The sequence below is a fragment of the Trachemys scripta genome, chromosome 10 (genome assembly GCF_013100865.1).
Source record: "Trachemys scripta elegans isolate TJP31775 chromosome 10, CAS_Tse_1.0, whole genome shotgun sequence".
Lineage (NCBI taxonomy): Eukaryota > Metazoa > Chordata > Testudines > Emydidae > Trachemys > Trachemys scripta.
In genome coordinates this window covers 2,697,235-2,710,809 of record NC_048307.1, presented here as the reverse complement: position 1 = coordinate 2,710,809, position 13,575 = coordinate 2,697,235, and the positions used below count along the sequence as shown (strand labels likewise).

Here is a 13,575-nt window from a genome sequence, read left to right as displayed (position 1 = left end):
CAGACTCTGGCATGAGGGAGAGGGAGGGTGTTGCAGACAGTCCCTGAAATAGAGGAAGGCGGCACCTGGGAACTGGTGGGGTGCGGAAGCAGGGGGCCCTTGGGGTGTGCAATGGGGTGAACCTATAGCAGCAACGCTGTATGCGGCCCCTCGTAACAAAGAATGATGCCCCTAACGTGCAAACTGCTCCCAAAGCTGATGTGCTGGGCAGTGCCCGAGGACTTCTCTCCCCCTCACTGTGGAACAGCTCCCAAGCCAAGGTTTGTGCCTTGGGTGCTTTGGTCAAGCCTGTCCCCATCTTAACTTGGTGTCACCCGACCGCCCCTGGCCTCCAGCTTCGCATGGTCTCGTTTGGCTCAATTTCACATAAGTCATGAAGGAGAGCCGTGAGCCGCCTGTGAGATGAGTCAGGGTCTCAGTCCACCCTTGCTAGTGACACAGCTCCTTTCTTTCCAGTTCAGTCCAGGTTCAGCTGGGAACTACTTGCTCAAGGAGAACTTCAACCGGAGACCCGCCGGGGAGCTTTGTCTGAGGAAAGAACGCAAGGCTGGACTGTTTGTGGACGAGGAGGCTATTTTCCTTCTCCCCGGAGCCTGCTGCAGTCATAACTATTCTGCTTGCTTGCTCTTTTACAGACAAATAAGCCCCCCACACTCGCACACACGCACCTGTTCTTGGAAAGGGAGCGAGACCAGGTGTGCAAATGGCACATTACGCTCTGAGAACAAAACCCAGCAAAAGGCACTCAGAGCGTCAGGCCCATTGTCCCTCCAACTGGCACTGACGCGGATTGTACTCTGCACTTCACACGGGGGAAGGACCCATAGTCCCCGACTTGGCAGAAATCCTTAACAAATCCTTGAACCATAGAACCATTAAGATAAATAGCTTTCAGACTCCTGTGGGCTGGAGTACCTGCCTCGGATTTTATTGCATTTTTTTAACAATGTAAATCCATTCCAATATTTTTTTAAAGCCTCCCATACGCTGTGTCTCCGTACAGGTCAAGTAGGGAGCATTCCAATATTTCCATGAGACAGATAAGCCATTCCTCTAGGTGCAGTGCGATCATTGCTCGCTGAGGTCCTGCTGGCGTCAAGAGGGCTCTGCAGCTCCCAGAAGAACAGAGCACTCAGAAAGTAAGTACCTCAGTGTAACCAAGGCATTTAAAAAATCCACACAGAATTTCTGCCTTCCAAACCCTTTTCAGTGGTTTGGCACCAGAAGGTCCCCTGTTGGCACCTGATCATAACAGCCCGTATCTCTTATATGCTGTGTGAAGTGCCTAGCCCACTTGAGGCACTTAACGGGTAATTGGAAGAGTGCTCCCTGCTTTCGGCGCATGCTGTCCCCGAAGGAGTTAAGCAATAGTGTTTGTATCTGGATTGTTCTGAATTGCATGTACTAATGTGAGGTGTCAATTCTGTGGTGAGTCTACTCCGCTGTCTGGCAGTGCCCAGCCTGGCACTGGATGCCATCAAAGCTCCGCTCACTTCATTTCAGCTCCCCTGATGTCTGACCTGGAGTTTGGTGGCATGTCCATAAAGGAGGTGGAAATGGACGGCAAGTACAAACAGCCGCAGCCTCACTGGTTCGAGCTGTATGCCCAGCCCTGCGTGGCCGAGCTCCTGGGGTCGGCGTTGTTCATCTTCATCGGGTGCGCGTCAGTGATTGAGAACGTGGACGGCACGGGGAGGCTGCAGCCCGCCCTGGCGCATGGGTTGGCTCTTGGGCTCATCATCGCCATTTTGGGAAACATCAGGTGAGAGAATTTTGGGGACTTGGCTACTTGGCACTGACTGCGCAGTGAGGGGCTCGGACAGTCACAGAGCAGGGGGCAGGCGTCCAAAACATAAAGGCTTCCTGACACCTCCCGGGAAAGCATGTGAATGTGGATCTGCTGAGTGATAGCTAGCTAGAGTGAGCCTTTTCTTTGTATTTCTCCTGCCTCGTTTGTGTTTTGGATCAGTAGATATAACTGTAATAGTGATAATTAATAATCACACTCTGCACGTTACACAGTGCCTTGCAGGTAAGGTTTATTATTGTTTGTATTACGGTAGTGTCTAGAGTTCCCAGCTGAGATCAGAGCAGAGCTGCATCGTGCTAGGGGCTGTACATACACATAATGAGAGAGAGCTCTTGCTCTGAAGACCTTACGATCCAAATAGACAATGGGACAGACTTTTAAAGATATTTAGGCGCTTAACTCACAATATCTTTAAAAACCTGACCCTAGATGGATAAAGAGTGGGAAGGGAAACTGAGGCGCAGAATGAGGACCAATTTGCCTGTGGTCAGTGACAAAGCCAGGTCTCATGATTCCTAGTCCAGTGCATCTCTCTGAGTTTTGCAAAGGTAGTTATTATTGTAATATGGTAATTGTATTATTAAAATTGGGAACAAAGCCCCAGAGAGAGAAAGATACAAATCTCCTCTGAATGGTGACTCTAAAACAGGCACTGGGGAGTTCCACACCTGTTCTCTCTCAGCCCCTCCAGATCAAATTTGCCCAGCCTATAAGTGAAAAAGTCTCTCTCCCGCCCCATTAACTGCCAGTCCTGCAAACAGCCTGTGTTCTGATGGTCAAGGCATGTCCTCTGTGGCTCACGTATGATCAGTAGGCGTCTGGACCAATGGAGGGATATTATGTCTTTGTCTTGTGAGGGTGGAATTAAAGTCTACACCTCAAGGTAAAGATTTTGCCACTGGGACTTAGCAATTCTGCTGATGATGCGTGAGCCAGAACAGAATCCAGCTCCCTCTCCCACGGCTGCTTTGACTTAGCAAGGCTAAGAGGGAAGGATGGGGTAAAAATTTGGGTTTGTTAGTAAAGCCAGCAGCTGTGGCTCTGACGCCCTCAGGGAGCATATCTGCTGAAGAAGGAGGTTCCATTTTTTATCATCAGTGTGAGCCACTGTCTTGCTGTGGGAAGGAATAAAATCCAGGTCTTCTGACTCCTGTTTCCTTGCTCCCGCCTCTGCGTCCGCCACCTCATTGGCATCACGCATGCCTTTTGATTGCTTACAATTTCATCTGCTCTCCCTGCTTATTCCTCAGTTAAAGACATTGGGCCAGAGCCTCAGCTGGGGTTCACGAGTGTCACTCCATTGATTGTAATAGAACAAAGCCCCTTGATCCCATGGGATTTCTCAGTTAGCTGGAGATGATTGTGATGTCACAAATATGAATGGTCAGTTCAGGTGAGGAATAAGCAGCTGGAGGTGGAGCTCTGAGCTGCCAAGATCTGCTTTCGGGTCACTCTTCGCCAGGACTCTCAAACGGTGGAAGGGAGACGCACGAAATCTCCACTGTCTCTCAAAAGGATGCTCTGCCAACTTTGCCATAGCATCTCAGCAGCTGTCAAATGGTCGATAAAGCAGGTATTTCTGTCCGAAGCAGAGGGTGTTTGCAGTCTTCCCACTCGGGAACGAGGAGGGCGTTGTTCAATTCAAGTTTTTCTGCAAAAGCATCATTCTGAACCGACTAACGTGGGGTTGGAAGTTTGTTTCCGAGACAGAACCAAGAGGCTGCAAAAACAAGTTTGTTTTGATCAATGCTCCATAAAAAATAGGCTGGAATCCACATTTTATGGCTCTTTATTAACTGCCTGTTATTCAGAGTTATCTGTGGATTGGTTAATGTATACATAGAGTATACGTAGGCTAGCAGTGAAACCCAAGGACCCCGTTAGCCTTTGCTGACAATGCGCCTAGTGTTAGAATGAAAAAACATAAACGATGCTCAGGTTTCATGACTAGCAATAGATTGGACACTCCGCACTCGGGTGGCTAAATAAACTATCCTTTAACCCACTAACAGACACACTAGGTGGGTCCCCGAGTATACACGGGTCTGACTGGAATGCTAAATGGTTGGACTAGGCTGGTCGCTGGTCTCCATTTCCTGAGTGTGCTACCTAAGCTGAAAGCATCTGTTACCTCTTGCAAAGACAGGGTTCAAGTCACTGATTGGACCATTGGAAGTAGAGACGGGAAAGCTCTGTTCGATCACCCCACCCATCCTCCTCAGCCAGGGCAAGGCTGTTCCCTCCAGCATTTCCCCTGGTGTGTCGTTTAGCCATAGGTTTGCCCCCCTTCCCACTGTTAGGCACTGCTGAATTTCATCCACTACTCTTAACTGAGCCCCTGTGACCACCTGAAACAACTCCTCGCCTTCCTGGGTGTTTATATCCTACACATACAGTTACGATGAGAGACCCTGATTCCGGGGGCTCTTACGCATGTGCATAACTTTAAGTACATGCTTAAATCCCATTAAAGTTGATGGGACTTCACCGCGTACTTTGTGTTTAAGGGCTTCCCTGAGTCAGGGCCATATACTGCAAATGTAGATCCTGCAGCTCGCCTAGTGGTCAGAACACTGGACAGGGCCTCAGGGCCTCTGGGTTCTATTCCCACCTCTGCCACTGGCCTGCTGGGAGACCTTGGGTAAGTCATGTCGGAGAAAAACAGAGTTCTCACTCTCAGGTTTGGGTGCAGCAAGGCAGATACTTTATTATCTCTAGCAATTGCATGGAGGGAGAGAGCTAAACAGGTGTCTCACAGGTAAACAATTACAACAAGCATTTATACCTTTTGTTACAGACAATAAATAAATAAATAGGATATCTCCATTAATTTATCTCCTAGAACTGGAAGGGACCTTGAAAGGCCATCAAGTCCAGCCCCCTGCCTTCACTAGGCAGGACCAAGTACTGATTTTGCCCCAGATCCCTAATTGGCCCCCTCAAGGATTGAACTCACAACCCTAGGTTTAGCAGGCCAATGCTCAAACCACTGAGCTATCCCTCCCCCCAACTGGAATGCAGCAGCTGCATTTTGTTTATACATAGGTCATCCTGATATCTTTTTTTTCTCACCTCTATTTAGACTATAGTGCACATTCCATACTTATCTAACACGAGGTCGCAACAACTTCTCACACAGTTCTTTCCCATTCGCCTCACACAATCCTCACGTGATTGGGGTTACAGCTAGCCTGACTCTTGCTCACAGAAGAGACGGTTTGCATTGAAATCCCCTTAAAATCCACAGTCACTTTCCCCCCTCTGTGCCTCAGTTTCCCCATCTGTAGAATAGGGATAATGATCCAGACCTCCTTTGTAAAGTGCTTTGAGTTCTACTGATGTGACGCGTTCGAGAAGAGCCAGGTACTATTGATGTTATTAGGTCCAGGATTGGGCCCTATCATTTACATTTTCAGCCCCACACCAAGATTACAGCTGGAATTGGCCCATGGCCACAGTATAAAGCTTTGGAATTTACCTGAAAACTTAATTAATTCTCTGCTGGTTCAGTCAATTAAATCCTAGCAACTCCATTACCTCTTTAATTAAAGCCGAATCATCAGAAATAATCACAGTTCCTAAACCCTCTGACTCCTTAGCTTTGAGGGCAATTTATTATCAGGGTTTATTGGTTATGAAGCTCGTTGGTTAATGAGCGTTCCCCCAGTAATCTGTTTTCATTAAAAAATATTTGCATTTGCCTCTCACTGGTACTTCTAGACACCAGTGATTTAGGCCCTGTCACAAGACAAGAGGCCCCCATCCTGCATGTGGGATCCAGGCATGTGAACCTGTTAGCCTCATTACAGGATTGGGGGCATGCAATGCCTTGAGCACAGGGCTCTGTCCACGCAGATGCTGTTGCAGGATCGGGGCCATAGAGCTCTGGGATTCTGGGCCCCGGCCTTGCGTATCAGTCAGACTTCGCCTACGTGTGACAGGCATGGAGTGTTACACTGTATACCACTCCCCTGACTGGCCAGTGCTGAACGGCTTTTGCTCCCTTCCTGGTTTTCACAAGAGAGAAATTGTTCTAGAGAAGAAGCAAAGGATTCAGGGCGAGAAAACGAGGACCATTCGGATCAGCACTAGCTGATGTATGAAGCCTCGTGAGCCCTTGTCATCCCCTGGTGGTGCTGCTGCCGGGAGAAAGAGGGAAAGAGGCTAGCCGGCAGGGCGTTCTCCTGAGGGAGGGAACCATCTGTAGGCCACATTCCTGCATGGGCTGGGGAGAGGAAGGACAAGGAGACCCAAAGAGTCTTTCCCAGCTCTGATTTCTCTGGGAATCAAAGGAAGAATATCCCTACCCTCTCCTCATTTAACCCCTTCCCTTGCAGCAATGCCTGTGAGTAACTAGCTCAGCGCGGCTGCAGGGTAATCCGGGACCGTCTGCATCTTTACATCTGTGGAGACACAAATATACTCACATGTTGGGAAAGTGCCCTGCACTCTGTGGGCAATATCAGGAAAAGCCCAGCAGCAATGACAGTTAACAGCCATTTCTGCTCCAGGGCTTTTTGCTGTTTTCATTCGTCCCGTTTGGGGCTTTGCGTTTTCTTTGCGACTTGACATCCAATACCCCAGCCAGGCAGAGGAAAGCTGCTTTTGGTCCCAGCTCTCCCAGCTGCCTGTGCGTGTGGGCATCTCTAAACTCCCATTGCCCTCCGGAAGGGTCCTGGCAGCCTGGCAGCCAGGCTCACGGCTAGCCTGGGCAGGCTTAGCTTCGTAACGCCAGCTGGGCATTTGGCCTGGGCTCCACAAGGACGTCGCAAGGGAATTGGGGTTATCTTGTTGTAACCCACGCAAGGGGAGAGTGGATCTTTGTCCCCCTCAGGACACAGGAGAGATTACTGAGTCTGCGGCTACCTACCATCGGCTTTACCTCAAGTAGTGGAGGCGTGTGCTTTTGATGCTGGATGTTCCAAGTCCAGGCCCTGCTGATGGCCCAAGCAGGGTCAGTTACACAGCACAGCTTGTCAGTGAACAAATCCCTCCTTGGTCAGAACAGTGAATATGGGGAAGGAAAACCTGCAGGCCAAGTTCTGCTCTCACAGTGCAGGCCAGGCCAGAACGAGGAGTCTTAGTGAAGGGCACTCGTAAACTGTCAGCACCAAAGAGGAACCTTGAGGGAAACAGCAGGGGAAAACAATGCTCGTTCCATGCCCTGGGTCCTCGGCCCCTCGCTAAAGGAATCCATGGGCTGCATGTTGCCGTGATCGCTCCCCTGGGGGGTGATAGCACCATCAGCTGCAGGTGCAAGGCCAGGAACTCTTTGTAAACATTTCCCTTTCCTGCCCTACAAGTTAACGGTCCCTCCACACTGTAAGTAGCCCCCATCTTTAAGCTCCTGTAATCCTAGAATATCAGGGTTGGAGGAACCTCAGGAGGTCATTTAGTCCAACCCCCTGCTCAAAGCAGGACCCATCCCCAGACAGATTTTTGCCCCAGATCCCTAAGTGGCCCCCTCAAGGATTGAACTCACACCCCTGGGTTTAGCAGGCCAAGGCTCAAACCACTGAGCTATCCCACCCCTCAGGTGCAGTCACTCTCTGGCTCCCTGTCACAGCCTCAGAAACTTTTCCCGACTTCTACCCCTTAATCATCTGTCCAGAATGAGTAGGGCAGGGCAGAATCCCACAGAGGCAGAGCAGGATTGGGAATCGCTGCCCAGGCCTTCACCGGGGTGCAGCTGCCTAGGTAACGGGTCAGTTTGAAAGAGCATAAGGTTTAACTGAGTCTGAATCCAGCTTAAAGGGGTCATTTCCAGCTGGGCTCAGATTCTTCTCCTCAGGGGAACTCGGGGTCCCACAGCTGAGACTCTTAACGTCTCTCTCCTGTTGATTCCAGCGGTGGCCATTTTAACCCAGCTGTCTCCTTGGCCGCGTGGCTGATTGGCGGGCTGAACATCATGCTGCTCATCCCTTACTGGATCTCCCAGCTGTGTGGGGGGCTGATCGGAGCTGGCCTGGCAAAGGTATGGAAATCAGGTGACTCTTCCTTGCTAAGAAGATTAAAGGGTTAATTTCCTGGGGTCTTGGGCTCCCCTCCATGCAGACATGTGAATCTCAGCAGTGGGTACGGGCCCCTCAAAGGCAGGATATGATTCTCAGTGCGGTTTGCGCTGTGTCAGAGAACAGTTTGTCATGCACCATTGGGCACATGCTGGAAGCCAGCACCCAGCAGCTGCAGGGGAGATTATAGCATCCGATCCTAGTTCAACTTACAGAAGTAACATTGTGCTTGGAATCTGAACAAAAATGGTCATGCGCAGCACCTCCTTTGTGGGTATGGGGTTCGTGTAGTGGTGGGAGCCACGGTGCTTTTCCCAGCTCTTCGGCTGGCTCAGTGTATGACACTGGGCAAGTCACTGCCCCATCGCTCGGTGCTTCGGTTTGCCTGTCTTTAATGTGACATACCTGTTATACAGGGTGCTGGGAATCTTCAGTAACTAATGTTCAGGGGCAGTTGCTCAGTAAGTGCCGCAGGGTTATAGTTATTTTATTATATACAGAAGAATGCATATTCCTCCCCTCGGCTACAGCCATCTGCACTTACCCCACTATTTACCATGGTCTTTCCCATTTTATGTCGCCCCTCTCATCCTCCAACGTACTTGATATATAAATAGCATCTACGTTGCAAACCATTAAGCAGATACTGGAGGTTAATTTCTTTACAGCTTTGCTAGGGTAGCTGGTGGCTAATCCACTTGTAATTATCTATAGGCTAAAAGCCTTTGCTAATGAGTTTACATTCACTAGAGACTTAGGTTGACTTTCAGAAAGAAAGTGATCAGATTAGCTGCTCTCTGCCCTGATGTTATATCCACCTACACTGTCCTGACTGGGAACCAATAGCCATGGTGTGGAGATTGAAACTGTACCAATTCCAGGACTCTCTCTTGTAGGTTATGACAGCAAATGACAGATACATAAACGCCACTGGAGCGGCTTTCACTAGCATCACAGACGACGGGCAGATCCCCTCCGCCCTTGTGGGTGAGATTGTCATGACCATGTTCCTGGTCTTAGCCGTCTGCATGGGAGCCATCAATGAAAAAACCAGCAGCCCTTTGGCACCTTTCTGCATTGGTTTCACGGTCACCGCTGACATCCTAGCTGGGTGAGCCGGCACAGCCTTTTGTGTGTTCTGTGGAGCCGTGTACCTCTGGAGGAATGAGAGCTGCCAGACATTCCTGTCTGATGGCTGCCCAGCTGCCCTGGGGAGATGAGTTGGTGGGTCTGGATTTAGTTTCTATGGCAGACAATAAACAGTGATTAGTGTCTCCTGATGGCAGCCTGAGCAGAAAGTCCAAGGAGTGAATGGTCCGTGGTGGAAATTCCCCTGTTACACGGGAGTAGGTGCAGGGCTGGGGCACGCTGGGAAGCACAGGGGGGTGAAAGCTTGCCTGGTTGCACACGTGCTGAATAGGTTCCGTGGATATTCAGTGGACTTTAACTGATGCTCTCCCGGTGAGGTTCTCTGGCCTGTGCTATCCAGGAGGAGATGATCATAGTGGTCTCTTCTGGCCTTCATGTCTATGAGTCACTCTGGCTGTTTTCACCAGCCTGTAATTCATGTTGGGAGGAATATTGGCCACACATGGACATAGCCCGATGACAGCGTCAGAAAAGACCAGTCTGCAGGCGTCTAACATGCTGGATGCTTGAAGCCAGATCAAGTTTTTCAATAAGCTGTTGTGGGCGGATACAGAAGAAAGTCCCCCCCGGGCAATGCTTGTAATAGGAAGCCCTAAGGACACAGAAGCCGGTTCATTTTGAGTCATTTTTTACTGTATGTTCTGGCTGTTTTTATGAGAAACTGCCCAGCATGGCCTCAGCGCGCACCAATTTTTCAAACAAGCAGGCTGTTTACTTTCTTGTGTGACGGGAATCAGATACCAAGAGCCCGCAATTATGAATGCTACTAGGTTATTTATTTAAGGGAGAGCCCCCTCTAGTGGGATTTGAAGCTCTTATTTAAACACCGCACAGACGTCAGGTGCAAATGTTTATCCGTTGCTGGAAGATATGTATCAGTGCCCCTTCCACAGCACATTGTGACCTACACACAGTAAAGAGCGTAAAACCCAAGCTGCTAACAAACCCAACATTTAAATTTAAAACGGACACTTTCATTTCCATCACATGAAGCTTTTTACAGATATAGGTGCTCCCTAGCTAACAGCTAATGCTGGAGTCCATACAGGTATGTTCCTAGGTCTGTCAATGTTATTCAGATGAGTTTTGCAATGGTCATTGTATTTTGTATAGTAGATCTGATTACAATAGTCAGCCATCAGTGGGGCATTATTACAGAGATTGTTACTTTCTGAAAACAATTTGTCCTTGGAGTTCCGTGGCAGAACATTGTATATTCAGCAGGATGAATTGTGTGACTGTTCATTTGTTTTCTCTTTCAGAGGCGCTATATCTGGGGCTTGCATGAACCCTGCCAGAGCTTTTGGGCCAGCGCTGGTAGCAAACTACTGGGACTATCACTGGGTTTACTGGGTAGGGCCCATGGTAGCCAGCCTGCTAGCTGGTGCATTGATAAGGTAGGTGAGGGGACACTGTCTATAGTGGAGATGAAATGTGTAGGAAGAGGGAAAGCTGTGTGTACCTTGTCATGCAGAGGTCCTGGGTCTAATCTCCACATTGCCATGTACTGCTTGTGTCCGTCTGTAAAATAGGCCATGGATATTCACTAAGTGGTGAGTCCAGTCCCTCCTCTCAGGCCCAGATGGGAGGCTTTAGCACAGAGGGGCTCCCAGGGAGTCAAAGCAGGAGCAGTCTTCAGTCACTGGCTGTGGTGTGATCGGAATTGCTCCTCAGACTAGCCTGGCCAGTTGGTTGCTTCCCCAACCCCCAGCTATGGGGGAATGACTGGCAAATCCACATGGTAGTGGATCCAGAGGCCCTTCCCAATGCCCTCTGTCTCCCAACATCCTGCCCCTCGGAGGTGAGTTCTGTAGCACGCGCTGTGTGAGCTCCTGCAACCCTCCCCACACATCTTCTGATGCCGCACTAGAAATAAGGATTCCAGAGTCGTTGGTGAGAGTGTTTTTCTGGGCCTTGATTGGTGGAAATCCCTCCCCTGGGTGATGCAAAGTTGGCCAGAGGGAATCTGCTCCCACGAATCAGAAGGCCAGAGGCACAGGAGCAAAGTTCCCTGATCAAAAAGAATCAGCAGTAAAAGCTTCAGCCAGATCCTAACCAGCTGCGGACTCTTCCAGCCCCCGTGCTTTGGAGTTTCCCCCTCTCTCTGAATGATGGCAGTCCCTTAGCTGTTTAATGTGCATGCCCAGCTGGAAAACAGGGGACGTCTAGAATCCTCTGCATGTTCCTAGAGTCCCTGTGAAGGAAGAAAAATTGTAGCGGTATAAATCATCCCTGAATACAGCATGTTATCCAGCTCTTTCTGGAGCCATCACTCTTCCCTTACCAACCTCCCACCCATTTGTTTATCTTTCCCTCCCGCGGGGTAGTGCCGACTTGGAGTGGGACGTGGGGTTGTGTTTTCTTTGCCTGTACACAGCCCTGCACTCCTGTAGTGGGGATGATACATACGCAGGGCCGGCTCTAGGCACCTGCAAAACAAGCTGGTGCTTGGGGCGGCACATTTTTAGGGGCGGCATGGCCGGCGCCAGAATGCCGCCCCTAAAAATGTGCCCTGGCCGCCCGAGCTCACCTCCGCTGCCGCTGCCACGGCGCGTGAAACAGCTGATTCGCGCGCCACTGCTCGCCCTCCCTCCCAGGCTCTCAAACCTGGGAGGGAGGGGGAGACTCCGAGTGGCCGCGGCGCGGCGCTGCTTCTCCCCCTCCCTCCCAGGCTTGGGAGCCTGGGGGGAGGAAGCAGGGCTGGGGATTTGCGGAAGGGGCGGAGTTGAGGCAGGGCCGGGGGTGGGGTAATTAAAGAACGGGGGGGGGGGACGGCCAAAGTTGTTTTTGCTTTGAGCAGCAAAAATCCTAGAGCCGGCCCTGTACATACGCTGCCCATGCTCATCTCTCCCTGTTTTGCTCCTGAAGGCTCCTGATTGGCGATAGGAAAATCCGCCTGCTCCTGAAGTGAGCCCTGGATTGGGACTGCCTGCGGGACACAATCACTTATGGATAGGAAATCGGCTCTACTTGGCCCTCGGGAGAAACTCTGCTTCACCACACACCAGCGTCTCCGTTCTCACTGTCTGGCCACGTGGAACTGCTCCGGGATCCCAGCTTTCCAGTCTGGTTTCCCCAGAGAGCAGGTGTTGGCAGGATGATCCCACTTGAAGCTACCGATTCTGTAAAAAACAAACAAACCAAAACCAAACAAGTCGCTTGTATTGAGATCAAAGCAAAGGCCTGTCTGGCTGGGTAGGAGCGCTAGGAGCACTGGCCTTGCCTCTCTGTGCTGGGGCAGTGCCTCTTCCTAGTGCACAAACGGCAGCCAGAAGCCAGGGCAGTTGTCCTGGGGATTAATATCCCGTATGGAGATAAGCTAAAATGGGCAGGAGGGTCTGGCGGGAAGTGATGCAGCAGGGCTGGCCTGGTTTGCACAGCGCTCCCGCTGGCATGACGGAGTGCGGCTGCAGCACCTCGGTGATGCCAATGCGCTTGCTGCTCCAGTCACTGGGGAAATTCGCTTCCTTGACTTTTTCTGTTCTGGAGATGGGCGCGCCCATCCCTGTGTTCCCCTGGCCCCACCGCGTTCCCGGCACAGCACACGTGGTGCTTCTGGAGAAAGCACTTTATCATTGTGTCCCATGGCCCCATCGCCTGGGCTGGATCTCCAGCAATCTCTTCTGCTCCCCAGGGCCGGCTGACATCTCCGCCGGTTGCCAGACGCTGTAGTGAGGAGCCTCCTAATAAGGTGAATAAAAGCCGAGTTGAACAGAAATGCCTGTGGAATGTGCGTCATAAGTCACTGCGCCGACACTAATTGATTTCTGAATTCTTAAAAAACCAAAACAAAATGGAAACAACCTCCCAACAGTTGACCAGAATGTAAATTCACAGAAATATGGCAAGGCGCTTCCCAGCACGGGGCGGCTGAGCAACGTCACTGCCCTGCTGAGAGCCTGTCCCCTGCGCCCCGCCCCGTTGGGAGCCTGTCCTCTGTGCCCTGCCCCGCTGGGAGCCTGCCCTCTGCGCCATGCCCCGCTGGGAGCCTGCCCTCTGCGCCCCACCCCCCTGGGAGCCTGCCCTCTGTGCCTTGCCCCGCTGGGAGCCTGCCCTCTGTGCCCTGCCCCGCTGGGAGCCTGTCCCCTGCGCCCCACCCCGCTGGGAGCCTGCCCTCTGTGCCTTGCCCCGCTGGGAGCCTGCCCTCTGTGCCCATCCCCGCTGGGATCCTGCCCTCTGTGCCCATCCCCGCTCAGAGCCTGCCCCCTGCGCCCCGCCCCACTGGGAGCCTGCGCCCCGCCCTGCTTTCCACTTTGTCTCCTGTTTCTGACTCTCTCTCCCTTTTTTTTGGCCTCTCCAGGACCATCCTCTCCTCCTCCCTTGCCCTCCACAAACCTCAGCAGCACTCAAGCCCGTTGCCCTTTCCCCAGAATGGATATTTCCTTTTAAGGCACATTGCTATCCCAGTCCGCTCCGACGCAGGAGCCTGGGCCTGAAGCCAGCTCTGACCTGATCGGTCCTTCCCAAGACAGAACTCGCCCCTCTGCCCCAGGACAGCGGCAGACCCCGTAGCGAGCCGAAGGAATCGCTCAGCGGCTCCCCCCTGGCACTAGCACCACGGCCAGTGCAGCAACGGGCCAGCAGAGGATGCTCAAGCAAAAAAAT

General features: G+C 51.5%; 1 protein-coding gene across 1 annotated transcript; it reads left to right on the top strand.

Annotated features, from left to right (window-relative positions):
• Positions 1-259: 259 nt before the first annotated feature.
• AQP8 (aquaporin 8) lies at positions 260-12,674 on the top strand. Its single transcript, XM_034785026.1, has 6 exons — positions 260-1,139; positions 1,504-1,762; positions 7,658-7,784; positions 8,718-8,932; positions 10,233-10,367; positions 11,839-12,674. The coding sequence occupies exons 2-6, from the start codon at positions 1,512-1,514 to the stop codon at positions 11,879-11,881; spliced, it is 771 nt and encodes a 256-aa protein (XP_034640917.1). The 5' UTR covers positions 260-1,139; positions 1,504-1,511; the 3' UTR covers positions 11,882-12,674.
• The last annotated feature ends 901 nt before the right edge of the window (positions 12,675-13,575 follow it).

What these genes read in the sequence shown, in the direction of transcription:
- AQP8 (XM_034785026.1), top strand. Translation starts at nt 1,512, where the DNA reads ATGTCTGACCTGGAGTTTGGTGGCATGTCCATAAAGGAGGTGGAAATG. An exon ending in ACCGCTGACATCCTAGCTGG is followed by an intron (nt 8,933 to 10,232) that starts GTGAGCCGGCAC and finishes TTTCTCTTTCAG; the next exon opens with AGGCGCTATATCTGGGGCTT. An exon ending in CTAGCTGGTGCATTGATAAG is followed by an intron (nt 10,368 to 11,838) that starts GTAGGTGAGGGG and finishes TTGCTCCTGAAG; the next exon opens with GCTCCTGATTGGCGATAGGA.